General features: G+C 37.4%; 1 protein-coding gene across 1 annotated transcript in view; it reads left to right on the top strand.

Moving 5' to 3' along the window:
- si:dkey-225n22.4 (collagen alpha-1(XXI) chain) overlaps positions 1 to 12471 on the top strand; it is a 55496-nt gene that overhangs the window by 21349 nt on the left and 21676 nt on the right. The window contains exons 19-20 of the mRNA XM_067486817.1: positions 5613 to 5666; positions 11806 to 11850. Of these exons, the coding sequence (XP_067342918.1) occupies positions 5613 to 5666; positions 11806 to 11850 (99 nt within the window). The remainder of the gene's footprint in view (positions 1 to 5612; positions 5667 to 11805; positions 11851 to 12471) is intronic.

Below are 12471 nucleotides of genomic sequence, written 5' to 3'. Positions count from 1 at the left end.
AGATGGCTAACTTTTGACAGATTTCTGTACCAAACTGGTCCTGACTAGACTTAAATTGCTTCACAGAAGCTGCAAAACCAACAACCAGAAAGAATTTCTCTCTGTAACAATGTCAGGGAACACTGAGCGACCAAATGATTAATGGGAAACAGTCTGTAGAGAAGTGGGACAGTATGTGTTGTTAGGATTAAGTGCTTGTTGACTTGGGGTCAGAAGGGCAGAGTTTTGCTAATATTGTCTTCAAACTGAACAAAAAATGCCAAAAATTAAATTTTTGACACTTGTTGTCGCCTGATGTGATCTTACTTAATATGGGATTCATTTTCACACAACTCTCTCCTGCTTATGCTTTTTCTGTTGTGACTCTCATGACTCTCCCATAGTGTCAGATGCAATGTTTGCCACAAATCAAATTTTCCTCTGCTTTGACCAAATTGTCCAGTTGTAAATAACCACAGCAAACCTGTACTGCAAAGATATTTTGACTGCACTTAATAGAAGTATTTTTTTTTTACACGTGTTATTTTTTGCTAATATTTGATGAAGTCTGAACAGGACATTTACTCTGGAGCAGTCTGAGTTTAAACATACCAAAGAAGAGCTGAAACATCACAGATCTAACAAGGTTTTGATTCAGCTCAAGTACAAGAAGTAAACTGAGCAAAGCTGCTTAATTCTCAAACTACAGTGCAGTAAATCTTAAGTACTTGAGGCTGATTAACCCGTGTGAATAACTCAACACACATACCTTTATCAGACAAAGCAATTTAACTGTGAAGACTTCCCATTAGATATTCTAAGTTCCCCGGTCAGAAGTATCTTGTAAGTTTTTCAGTAGCGTAAGATTCTTTTGACTTTGAAGCCTATATGTCTTCGAGCAAGTACCACAGCTTAAACTGCACTACAGAGCACACAAAAGGTCATGTTCTCAGAATTGTTTCTGGGAAACTGGAGTTTGTTAATGACCTGAGAAGGAGGTGAAATCCTACAGTTACCACATGGTGGTAAGTCTAATTCTTCGAAACAACATCCTCTTTATCATGGAAGATTGTACAACTTACACATGTTAAATTGTTGATTTCCCTGAGAAGTTTGGTCTAGTCAGACATTTTTTGCTAAGTAGAATTTAAATTGAAGATATTGTATTCATACTGGATGTCTGTCTGTCATGTGTCTGCCATCTGTCATGAAGTAAACATAGTAAAATAAGTAAAAAAAAAAGATTTAATTTGTACAGAAACAAATTAGCTTCAGTGTGTCACAGTGTGGTCAATGCTTGAGGAAACCCATCAACTATAAAGAGTTTCTGTTCACCCATCCATGACCTGTCCATTTAATGTTAATGAGGTCTAAACTTAGATGTACTGCACAGGGCTTCAGGCTGTCACCATGGCCTTTAATCACATGTACACACACTCTCAAGTACACAGTGCTGTCTTTCAGCACAATACATCAACTTTCAACTTTTTGAAGTTGACTTTATGTCTCCCACTCAAGTAAAGCAAGTTTAAAATGATCATCTTCATGAAAGTTGTGGTTGTCTCTTAATATCAGGAACTGAGTTTTCTACACCCAGTGTTATGGAGTTCCAGATGTAGCTGTGTGATTCTTTTAAATGTCACACAGAGATAAAGATACTACATATAATAGCCACAATGCCTCCCTAAAATCAGTAATCATATTAATGTTACCAGTAAGTAGAGATTTGAAAATGTGTTTTATTGATTTTTTGATTGAATTATTTTTATTGAATTCTTGTTTAACCATCAACCGAGGAAGTGTGCAAGTATGGGGGGTACAGGGTGTAAGAATGGGCAATAAGGTGGTGATGATAGTCAGATCCATGACAATGTCTATAAATTAGAAAGTGAATGAACCACAACCTTAAATAGCTCCCAAAAACCTTCCCACTTTGCTAGTCCATGAATTATCTCCACAACAATACATTACGTTAAAGAATCAAAATAGCTATAAGATAGTATACCAGGGCCCTGAGATGGGCTTCAGCCTCCTGCAACCCTGAACAGGATCAATAGGTAAAGATAATGGATGGATGGATAGTTCACAGTATACTCGTGATTTCCTGACAATAAATACAAGGTACATTTCTGTCCAGATTGACTCAGACCCAGTGGCATCAGGGAATCGTGATAACCTCAGGAGATAATGGTAGCCAGGCACCACAGTTACTCCCTACTGACTGCATGACCTCAGGGCTTAAAATGACATCAAATCTGTTTATCCTGAGGTATTCTGAGGTATCCTGAGGTATTCCCAGGTCATATAGACGTGTAAAGCCTCCAGCCTGCTCTGGATCTTGTTTGGTATTTCTTCCCGCATGGATGTGCCTAAAAATCCACTAAAGGGGAACCAGGAGGGATCATTTTATGATGCCCAAACCAACTCATTCACATCTGAGCATGGGCTCAGATGTGAATGAGTTGGGCTTCTCTTCCATAGCCACTCTGAAAAGCAAACTCAGTATGACTATAATGTAGTTTTTCACTCCTTAATCCTTTTAGTTACTTTTCAGAACGTATGGTCTTTGCTGAGGGTTGGAACACAGACTGATATAAACCCAGAGTTTCAGCTTCAGTCTCTTTATTACTGTTCAACACAACAATCAGGTACATTTCCTGAACACCTGCTAATGATGCCAACATCTGCCCGTCTAACGCTGTCATACTGTACTTCATAGACACACTGAAACTCCTTCACTTCGGGAAGCAACTCATTCTCAGTCCAGAATAAGCAACGTGCTGTTTAGTTTGCTCCACTGTTATAAAAGGATCTGGTCAGACACTGACTCTACCATTGTGTGTTTTTGTATTTCTCTGCTAGCTGACTTTATCTTTTATTGACTTTTCTTACAGCTCTTCAGCTTGAATTGATGGAAGTGTAGTTCAGCATAAAGACGTCAGACAGTCACAGTCCCTTCCGTTTTTAGCTGTATGTGGTAATAGCAGATTGGTCTGCTTACATGAAAGGACGGTGTCAGAGCACTTGTCTATTTTCTCTTGTTTTAGACATGCAGAGATTTATGTCATCTTGTCATTTATTGGGCTGTGGTAGGCGTCTTGCAGTATAATTATGAGGTCTGCTGCTCTAAGGGGTTGAGTGTGGCAAGACACTTCAAAAGGAGACAGACGCAGTAGAGACCTAATTCAGCTGCTGCCAATAGTGCTGAGCTCTGCACTACAATTTACAGTACACTCACTGGCCACTTTATTAGGCACACCTATTCAATCTAATGCAATCAAGTACAAGGTAGAATTTCTTCGTTTTAAAGTTGAAATAGTCAGAAAGGTAAATAAATCGGCTATATGTTTATTATTGAGGTCATAGTTACTGGTGAAGTCTTGTGCATCACATTATGAGGTGGTTCTAATGTTTTATCCCCCCATTCATTTTAAATAGTGTGGCCAAAACCTTGAATGGACATGTGAAAACCAAGTATGGAAGACCAAAACTTGAATTACTTCACAGAATTTGTTTGTTTGCAAATTTTCAATTGAAATTTAGGACCATGAGAAAGGCAGACAGGTGTTCATACTTACAGGGAAATCTTAGTGCATAAAGCATGAGCCCTGTCATAGCAGTGCATGAAGGTGATGCCACTGTGAGCAATACGGCCACATGGGCTAAGGAGAACCTTGGAAAACCGTTGTCCCCTAACAGAGTCCACTGCTTCTTTGTGCAGAAACGCAGATTTACTAACAATTCAGAAGCCTAATTAAAAGAAAAGGTGATGTAACACAGACATGACATGACAAACTTGACATGATCTCAACTTTTTTGATATTTAAAAAATACCTATGTTAGTTTAATTGGTGACTCTGAATAGATATAAATGTGAGGGGTTCTCTGTCTGTGTATGGGTCTCTGTGTGGACCCTGAGATAGACTGGTACACTTAAATCTTTCCATGCTTGATACAATAAGATAGGGAAACCATGTTTTTCTACTTTTGAGACGGTACAGTAAAAAGTTTGATGTCTATAATGTGGACATTCTTTTAATATACATTTGAAGAGAAAGCACAGCACGTTCAGAGCACAGCACAGAATTCAGTGTAATTTCTCAAATGAATGGTCTGCAGTACCAGAATATGTTTTACAGCTTGTTGCAAATATCCATTGCCAGTACTGTGTATTAAAGTGGAACACACTGGTTTACATTCCACATGCATTGTAACATATTCAACAAACATAGTTAAGTAGTATAGTGGTGTCTTGTGGGTGGTTAAAACTTTATTTTCATGTTGTGGTGTGGCTCAAAACGTCTTTATTTGTTTCTGTTGGTTTTTCTTTTAACAAGTTGCTGGCTCGAGGCAGCGGCTTTGACCACAAGCTGTGTCCATGTGTCAGTACTGTACCACTACCAAAACATGCTAAACCTGAACTGCAAATTCAACAAGTTTTCAAAAGTGTCAAGCAAAAATAGTATTTTTATACAACAGTTTACATGAATATAAACCACTGCTTTTTCCCACAGTTCTAAGTTACACAATACATTAATACTTACATTTTAGATTTAAAGATTAGGTGATAGTTATTAGGAATCTCTGGGTCAAGGTGTGGTTTTATAAGAAAATGTTTAACCACAGCAGTTTAGTTGGTAAAGGGCTCAAAATGGTTTGGAGGCACCAGCTTATAGTCTCATAGCCTGCTAAGAGAAAAACTATCTGAGATCTATCCATCATTTTATTCAATCAATTATTTTTATGCAGGGCTCACAGTACTGTATGTTGCGTTTAACAAGTTTCTCCCACCATGCTTGACTTAATGCTAACTAATGCTGAGTATGCACACGCTGACAGGATTAACATGCTGAAGCAGGTACCTTGTTGCTCATGGTTATCATTGCTCGTTAACATGTTAGCATGCTGACAATTGCTAATCAGCAGTAAAGACAAAGGTGCAGCTAAAGCTTATAGAAATGTCAGGAATGTTTTTATGACTCTTGTCATAAACCAAAGTAGTGGACAAATTAAAAAAATTGATCTGAGGATGCTAATGATTCACTAAAGTTATTCAAATTCATCCTGAGGGAACAATTAATCACATTTGATGAGAGTTTATTTATTCTTGGTTGTTGGGATGTTTCACTCAAAGCCACAGATGTTAACCTCATTGTGGTGCTAGATGAGAAGTCAGGGGACCAGATCAAAGGCTTCATTTTTCGTGGGCCATGAATAACTGTATAAGTGTCAATCTGTCCTTTAGTTGTTGGGTTATTTTGAAGGACAGATAAACAAGGCCTTCTGTTGAACTATTAGTATGTCTAGGAAAATATATTTAAGAGAGTGTTTAGAAAAGTTTTTTATATTTATGCTAAATTAATAGATTCATAACTTTGTTTACTTACTGAAATCAATAAGATATGTCCTTCAGGTATTTCAATGTTTGGCAAATTGAAATATAGTTGTGATTATAATTTTAAAATCGAATTGATTCATTTACTCCAGACTGTTTCATGAAAATTACATGGATTCAGAAAGCAACTCACATATTTTGCAAATCATACATTTTCTGTGTGTTCTTTCATTTATACATGCTATACTTTGACAGTTATTAGCAACGTTATTCTGCTGTCTATTTGTTGTTTCCTTAGGGAGAGAAGGGAGATGCTGGGATTGATGGTGCTACTGGAGAACAGGGTGCCCCGGTGAGTTGATATTGATTATTCTGCCTCGTTTTTTATTTATTTTGCTTTTTATTTTCTCTTCCCTTCTTTTCGCTTATTTCCCCCTTCTATCCTCAACCTATTGCAGTCCCTTTACCATACACCTACTGTCTATTCTGACAATCACTGTAAGAGGCTTTGGTTAAGGGATGGACCCAAGAGAGGAGACAGTGCAAGGGATTGCTTTTATTGACGGAGATGTAAATGGTGAACAGAGGTCGCTCCTAACAGGAGGATACTAGAAACTGGATTCAGAACAGGACCAGCACACGAAAGGAGTTAACTTAAATGAAAGAACAAACAGAGGCTACTAAATAAATAAGGCACAGATAAACGTTAAACTACTAAAGCGGGTAAACACAAGGGGAAGGCTAAGGGGACTAACAGGAACATAAATGGACACAAACTACTGAACAAAGGATAAGTCCAGATTTCCCAAGAGTTCAAGAAACATAAGTTTTAGGCTTTACCAAAAGTCCAGAATCTACTGAGGGGTTGGTGAGGACAATAACGATGAGGAAGACAGTAACCACGATGAACCACATTAACAACGACAAGGATCTGGCAGGGGAGTGAGGGGAAGACTGAACTTAAGTAGAGGAGGGAACAGGTGCAAACAATGAGGGACAACGAGGGTAAAGCTGGGCAAAAGAACTGGGACAGGAAGTAAGGAGAAGGGGCCACAAAATAAAAGTCCAAAAACAGGAAGTGCAGTGAGATCCTGACAATCACATCACAAACACACTGCCACACACCCATAAATTAAAGTGTGCAACTATACTGATTAACAGAATTAATAAACCTAATTTGGTCATTTGTCTTTGTTTGGCATCATTAATAAAAACAACTAAAAATGACTTATTGAAGTGCTCCCATCAAGTCATGAGAGAAAAATTCTTTCTGGGGAATTTGAACTTCAGTTCAGTGCTAAAAACTTAATACAAATAGGCGAACTGTGTATTTACCAACTTATATTGTTGTGCTAACTAAACTAAATGATATATGGATATTTGGCCAACTAAACTCATCATTTTAAATTATGAAATTGATCAATAAAAATATCTAAATACTATGACTTTAAAAAAAATCTTATTAAAGTGTTAAATATTGTAATAGTAAATACTATGGAATTTGTTTTCCTGCATTTGTAATAAAGCTTAAAGTCAAAATAAATCAGGACTTAAAAGAACTGGATTTTTGAACGGCCAATAGCTTTAACTTTATTTTATGCTAACAAATATAAGTAACAATTTATTTTATCAAGGGATCCTGGTTACAGAAATTGAGGGTGCACTGCCAAGCTCAGGCGAAAACAGGAGATATTACCTGGAAATGTTTAATCTGCAAATGGTTTAGGGTTAAATATTTCTTTTAACTCCATGGAAGTGCAATAGTAAGAGGAGACTTTTGAGGTTAGAATGCTTTTAATACAAAGCAAATGTTTATTTACCCTTAATTATTACAATTGTGAAATGTCTGCAAGAACCAGACTGGTAAATTAATCACTGTCACACACAACCACACATCCACATTGTATGATGAGCAGTATGTAACACAAAGCACACGTACTCTGTAGAGATAGACATTATTGTGTGTAATGCATATGTGCCTTCATCAGCACACAGTAAGAAATAACATTGCATGCAGAGTGGTTTTCCCTTGGATCCCTAAACAAAACTCTCTCTCTTTAATCAACCTGATGTTTACTGGAACGCTGGGTAACAAATAATGTGGTTGCAGATTTTATTGTTGTAGTAATAGTTTTACTACACTTCATTGTTTTAGTTGTTCTGCACTACATTGTTCCTGTTCTAGTTCTTGCCTTGTAACTGAGACTGCATATAACTGTCACCATGTTCATTTTAGGGTTTTTAATTATTGCACAAAGTCACACACAAACAGCGAACATTGTTTAGATATATGGTATATAATATAACCAGGCTATCAGTAAGATACAGTGTGGAAGTTTCAATGAATATTTGCTCCTCAGAAATATCTTCCAAAACTTGCTGTTGAAGTCTCCTGTGATCCATATTCATTGAACAGCACTGGGAGCAATGCAGAGATGTTTCCTAAAGGTTTTGAGAATGAGTCAATCTCATCTTCATGGCAGGGAAGAGTAGATTGATTTTGAGTCTCATGTTACTATTTGCTTTATTCACAAGTGCAGCAAATTGCAAAGAAACCCAAAAAAACAACAGTCATATGTGCGACAGTCCAATCGTGTGGAGCTTCATCACAAACTGCTTAGTTAAATGTTTCTTTCAGTTTCGTTTGAAGAAAAGCTTCTTCATACTGTAAATATCCAACACATCTAAAACTTTTTGACTTCTTTATTTACAGATGTCACTGTAGGATGGCCTTCTGTGTTCTTATTGTTTTTATTTTCTGTGTTCTGTGTTTTACTGGACTTCAAGATACTTACACCGGTGATGCCAGGCAATGTGCATATGCACACAGAGCTGAGAAGCTAAAACAAAACCCACTCGAACTCTGAAATGACCATTCTGACAGCAGATGCAGTGCCAGAAATCTGATATGAATCAAATCTAAGATCACATATGAAAGTGGCCCAAATCTGATAAATAAATAATTCAATAAATAAATCCAATCCAACCTCCATGAAAAAAAATCTGACCCGATTGACTTGAGGGCAAAAGATCAGATTTGAAACACTTCAGCTGTAATGTGAGTGACCCGTTTGTCTCTTAAATTGGGTTCTAATGTTTATTACTTTAGAAAATGAAAATTGCTCAGTAAATCAGAAATATTCAGAAAAACACTACGTTTTTGCTCAGCACTTTAAAACAAAGATTAAAGCATTATGATGAAGTCTTTTCTCGCATAGACACTGGCAAAAGTGGAATCTCAGTCTTCAGCATAATTGTGGTTAACATGTGAGCTTCAAAATATCATTAGTTCTGCAAAAGCAGATTGTATGATTGTGTATTTTTTGGAATTAACAGCTTCTAGTATAAAAGTTATTTTCTGCTTAATTTCTCCCAACCTATTTTACAGTTATTTTTCAGTCCATAATATTCAATTTACTTAAGAAACTCTGTGTTATTGCCTCTCACATCCACATTCATCCCTTCTGCTCACCTCAGCTTGAAAGTATAATGGTTTGTCACTATTGAAAATCTGCTGAAGACAGACCATTAATAATCATCCATTCACAGCATTGCGGGTATGCTGCTGAGAGATGGATGAGTAAGTCGAATGTTATGATGTACGGCCTGCTTCAATCTAATGTGTTTTGGAATTTTTCACAGTAAAATATTTGTTATCACCCTGATCAGTGCTCATGTTTTTACCAGGGAAAAAAAAAAATCTCATATTTCGATCATTTCACATTTCCTTCCTCTGCCATTTAAAGTGCCAATTTTAATTAAGTGAAAAACTATGAGGCTGATCTGACATCAAAATGGGACACTGAGTAAATCTTTTACAGATAGGAAGATTAGGAGAGGAAGACAGAGAGCACACAGGATGTCTTTTTGATGCTAAACAGCCTTGATGTTGTTTCCAAAGCAAAGCCACCATGTCAGACACCTGCTGATATCCGGATCCACCAGACTTATTTAAAGCCCAAGGATTACTCTTAGTTGACTTTATCTCACATACACACACAGCAAACTTATCTGTAGTAGAATCATCAGTGCAGATTTACAAAGCCTCAATCCAAAGCACTTTGATCCTTCACTATGATCCATTTGTGTTTGCGTGACTGGCGGAGCATCAATGCTGCCCTTTCCAAAGCCTTTAACCACTGAAAAATCATGTTCACATCTGAAAGATAAAGCATGACATGACAGGCCACATTCTAATGTTTGAAACCCCTATTCAGGTTTACATAACATGTCTTAAGACCTTTCTCATGCAATTCATGACTGATCAAAAATCAGAAAAACTAATGTGTTCTACTCACAAGCTAATCATGTTTCATTAATAAACCAAATCCCTTGATCTTGAGTTTAGGCCAGCGTGCAAAAAGTCACCTCTTTGAAAGTTGGGGAATTTACAGTTTTTACCTATGATGGTATTGCAACATCAGCTTCACACCTTTTTGTTTCTTGGAGATGTTAACATGTCTTATATCCAGCCAGGTTAGTGTAACGAGACTGAAAAACACTTAAGATTCACTTTGTCCACATACATTAATTACTGTTAAATACAAGACATGAAAATCAGTATTGTTTCGAAGTGAAACAAATAAATGTTCATGTTTCTTAATCTCTATGTTCACCAACTGCTGGAAAGAACTATCATGGAGTGAGACTGATCCAAAATCTTTCTCTGTGGTCGTCCATACCCGAGCATCTGAGATATCAGGGACCTGTCTAATGTTACATTTTGAGCATTGGTAACTAAACATTTAGAATTAGAGCAGCTGTAACCAATCAGAGATTCGGATGGCTGATGAGTATCGATGGCTTTGAAGGAGAAAGATTTCAACAAAGCAAAGAAAATCACCTTTGTGAAACAGCATATCCTCAGGGACAGTATTATATGCCCTAGATGCCTGGGTAATAAAGTTATGACTTATTACATTAGTGTAAGTGTTTGTGCATATGTTTTAAATGAAGCTTTGCAGTGCTAATAGGCAGCAAGACGAACTTGGAACATGGTCATGTCTGTAGTCAATAAAATACTTCTGATCAGTTGTTTTTATCAGAGTTGCTGTGTTCTCCCACTGTATCTCATTGCCTGAACTTCCTCTAAACCCATGTCCTGATGAGAAAACAGCTCTGAACAGCTCCCTCTTCTTCCCATAGGAAACTATACAGATACAAACAGTCCATGATACTGTAATAGGCAACATTTACTCTGTTGTACGTACTTCACTAACATATTTGACTCACTTGCATTCCTTGGAGTAGTTTTACTGCAGCATACATGTTTTCTTTCTTAACTTGCAAAATGTGGCTTACAAACTGTACTAGCTTGAGTATTTAAGTAATCTGATGTTTTTAATGCTGAAGATTTTCAGTCATCCAGGTTCTGCAAGTCGAGTCATGTCAACTGTACTTTTCTACTTTGGGAAATAATTGTTAGGGAGCCTGGTTTTTTCTCCGGAATGATTTTGTTTCTGATATGACCTAAATGGGCTTATGGAGGTGGGCAACACAAAGGGTGTGAGTAGGCAGAGAGTTGTTAAAATTTCACCATGCCAACATCCAGTCTAAACCCAAAACGGGTAATTACATGTGGTTTGCCCCTGGTGGATGTGTGAAGTGGTGTTAATCTTCCTGGGGATGCATGAAAAGGTAGCATGTGAAATGGGAGACAGATTGTGTCTAAGACCTGTTGCGGGAAAATTTTCCTCATGAAAATCGGTGGCCTCTTTCACCCCTCACCCAATCCATTTGTCTTCTCTGTACAAATTTAGCACATCATTGTCTTCAAAAGAAAGAGTGTCTTTTGTAGCCCAGATAACTCTGGCCGTCATCATCTCGATAATAAAGTACATAGTAGTTGAAATATTGAAATACCTGTGAGGCTTCTACAACTACACAGATTTGAGATTCACAAAACTAATTGTAGTCACTGATTTTACAGCCTTGCTCTTTCAAGCACCTGAATGATAAGGAGAGCTAGCAAAGCAAGTGGAGCAGTAATTTTCGTGTACATGATTTGTGTTACTATAGTTTGAGGTAGCCTTGAATGTTTCCACAGTAAACTATGGCGAAGCCAATTTGTCTGTGGCTTAAGTAGCCGTTCTCTCTCGTAGCCTTGTGAATATGATAAAGATGTCACTGTACAGTACGTTTACCAAGAGTCTGCAAGGCCACAGTCTGACGGGTTGGTCATTTAGATTCCAATCCAATACAATTAGTAAAGCAGCCTCAGTGCACTTTAGGGAAATATTAGTTCACCTGTGTGTGACACTACCTTCTACGTTGACACAACACAGAGCCATAAATCTTATCAAATTGGCAAATGTTGCATAATAGACCATTCTATACAATGTTACATTTTACAGAATCGACAAGATTAAGATTAAAAAACTGAATGAATCTGGATCAAAAACTTCATGCACTCATCTGCAGTCAAATCTAAAAAAAGTATCTCCAGTGATTATTTTTTTCTCTGTGTTCCTCTGTTTTTGTTTTTTATTTAGGGAGAGAGAGGGTCTCCTGGGCCACAAGGACCACCTGGAATAAAGGTAACATTAACTCATCAACACTTGCTGGCTATGCTGCCTTTTTTCAATGTGCTCAAGGTGTAAACAGATTTGAAGCCATTTTGCATAACAACGCAAGCATGTTACTGAAAAGTTTACACAACAGAGGATAGATCCTCACAAAACCCTGTAAACCCTGCATGAAGGGAACTGTAGCTTGTCTGTACATGTCAATCATGGATGCACATACTGTGCCTGGACAAATCTATGTGGAGATCTTTTTCATACATATTTGAGTTATACATGTGCACCAGCTGTTTCTTCTGTCCTATAAGGGACCACTGCAGAGACTTAGAATTTAATCTAGATTATGAATTGAGCCACATATTTCTGTCCAAACCTGACCTGAGTGTGGTGGCCAAAGCCTGCCCAAACCCTGCAGTAGAGTTTGTGCAGTACCCTTCTAGCCCTCTTGCATAATCATCATTTCAATTTTTAAATGCACATTAGGCTAAAGAAGCAGCATGGATGTAATCTGTTTATAGTTCCAAATATTTACAAGTGCAGTTAATATGATTAACTTATCCAGCCTTACCTTTCTGCCCAGACTCTTTTTTCCCCATCAGGTCCTGTTGGGCTTGCTTTTGGTATCCACCCCCTTGT

This window comes from Channa argus, chromosome 19, assembly GCF_033026475.1.
Source record: "Channa argus isolate prfri chromosome 19, Channa argus male v1.0, whole genome shotgun sequence".
Classification (NCBI taxonomy): Eukaryota; Metazoa; Chordata; class Actinopteri; order Anabantiformes; family Channidae; genus Channa; species Channa argus.
This window is presented reverse-complemented; position numbering and strand designations above follow the sequence as displayed.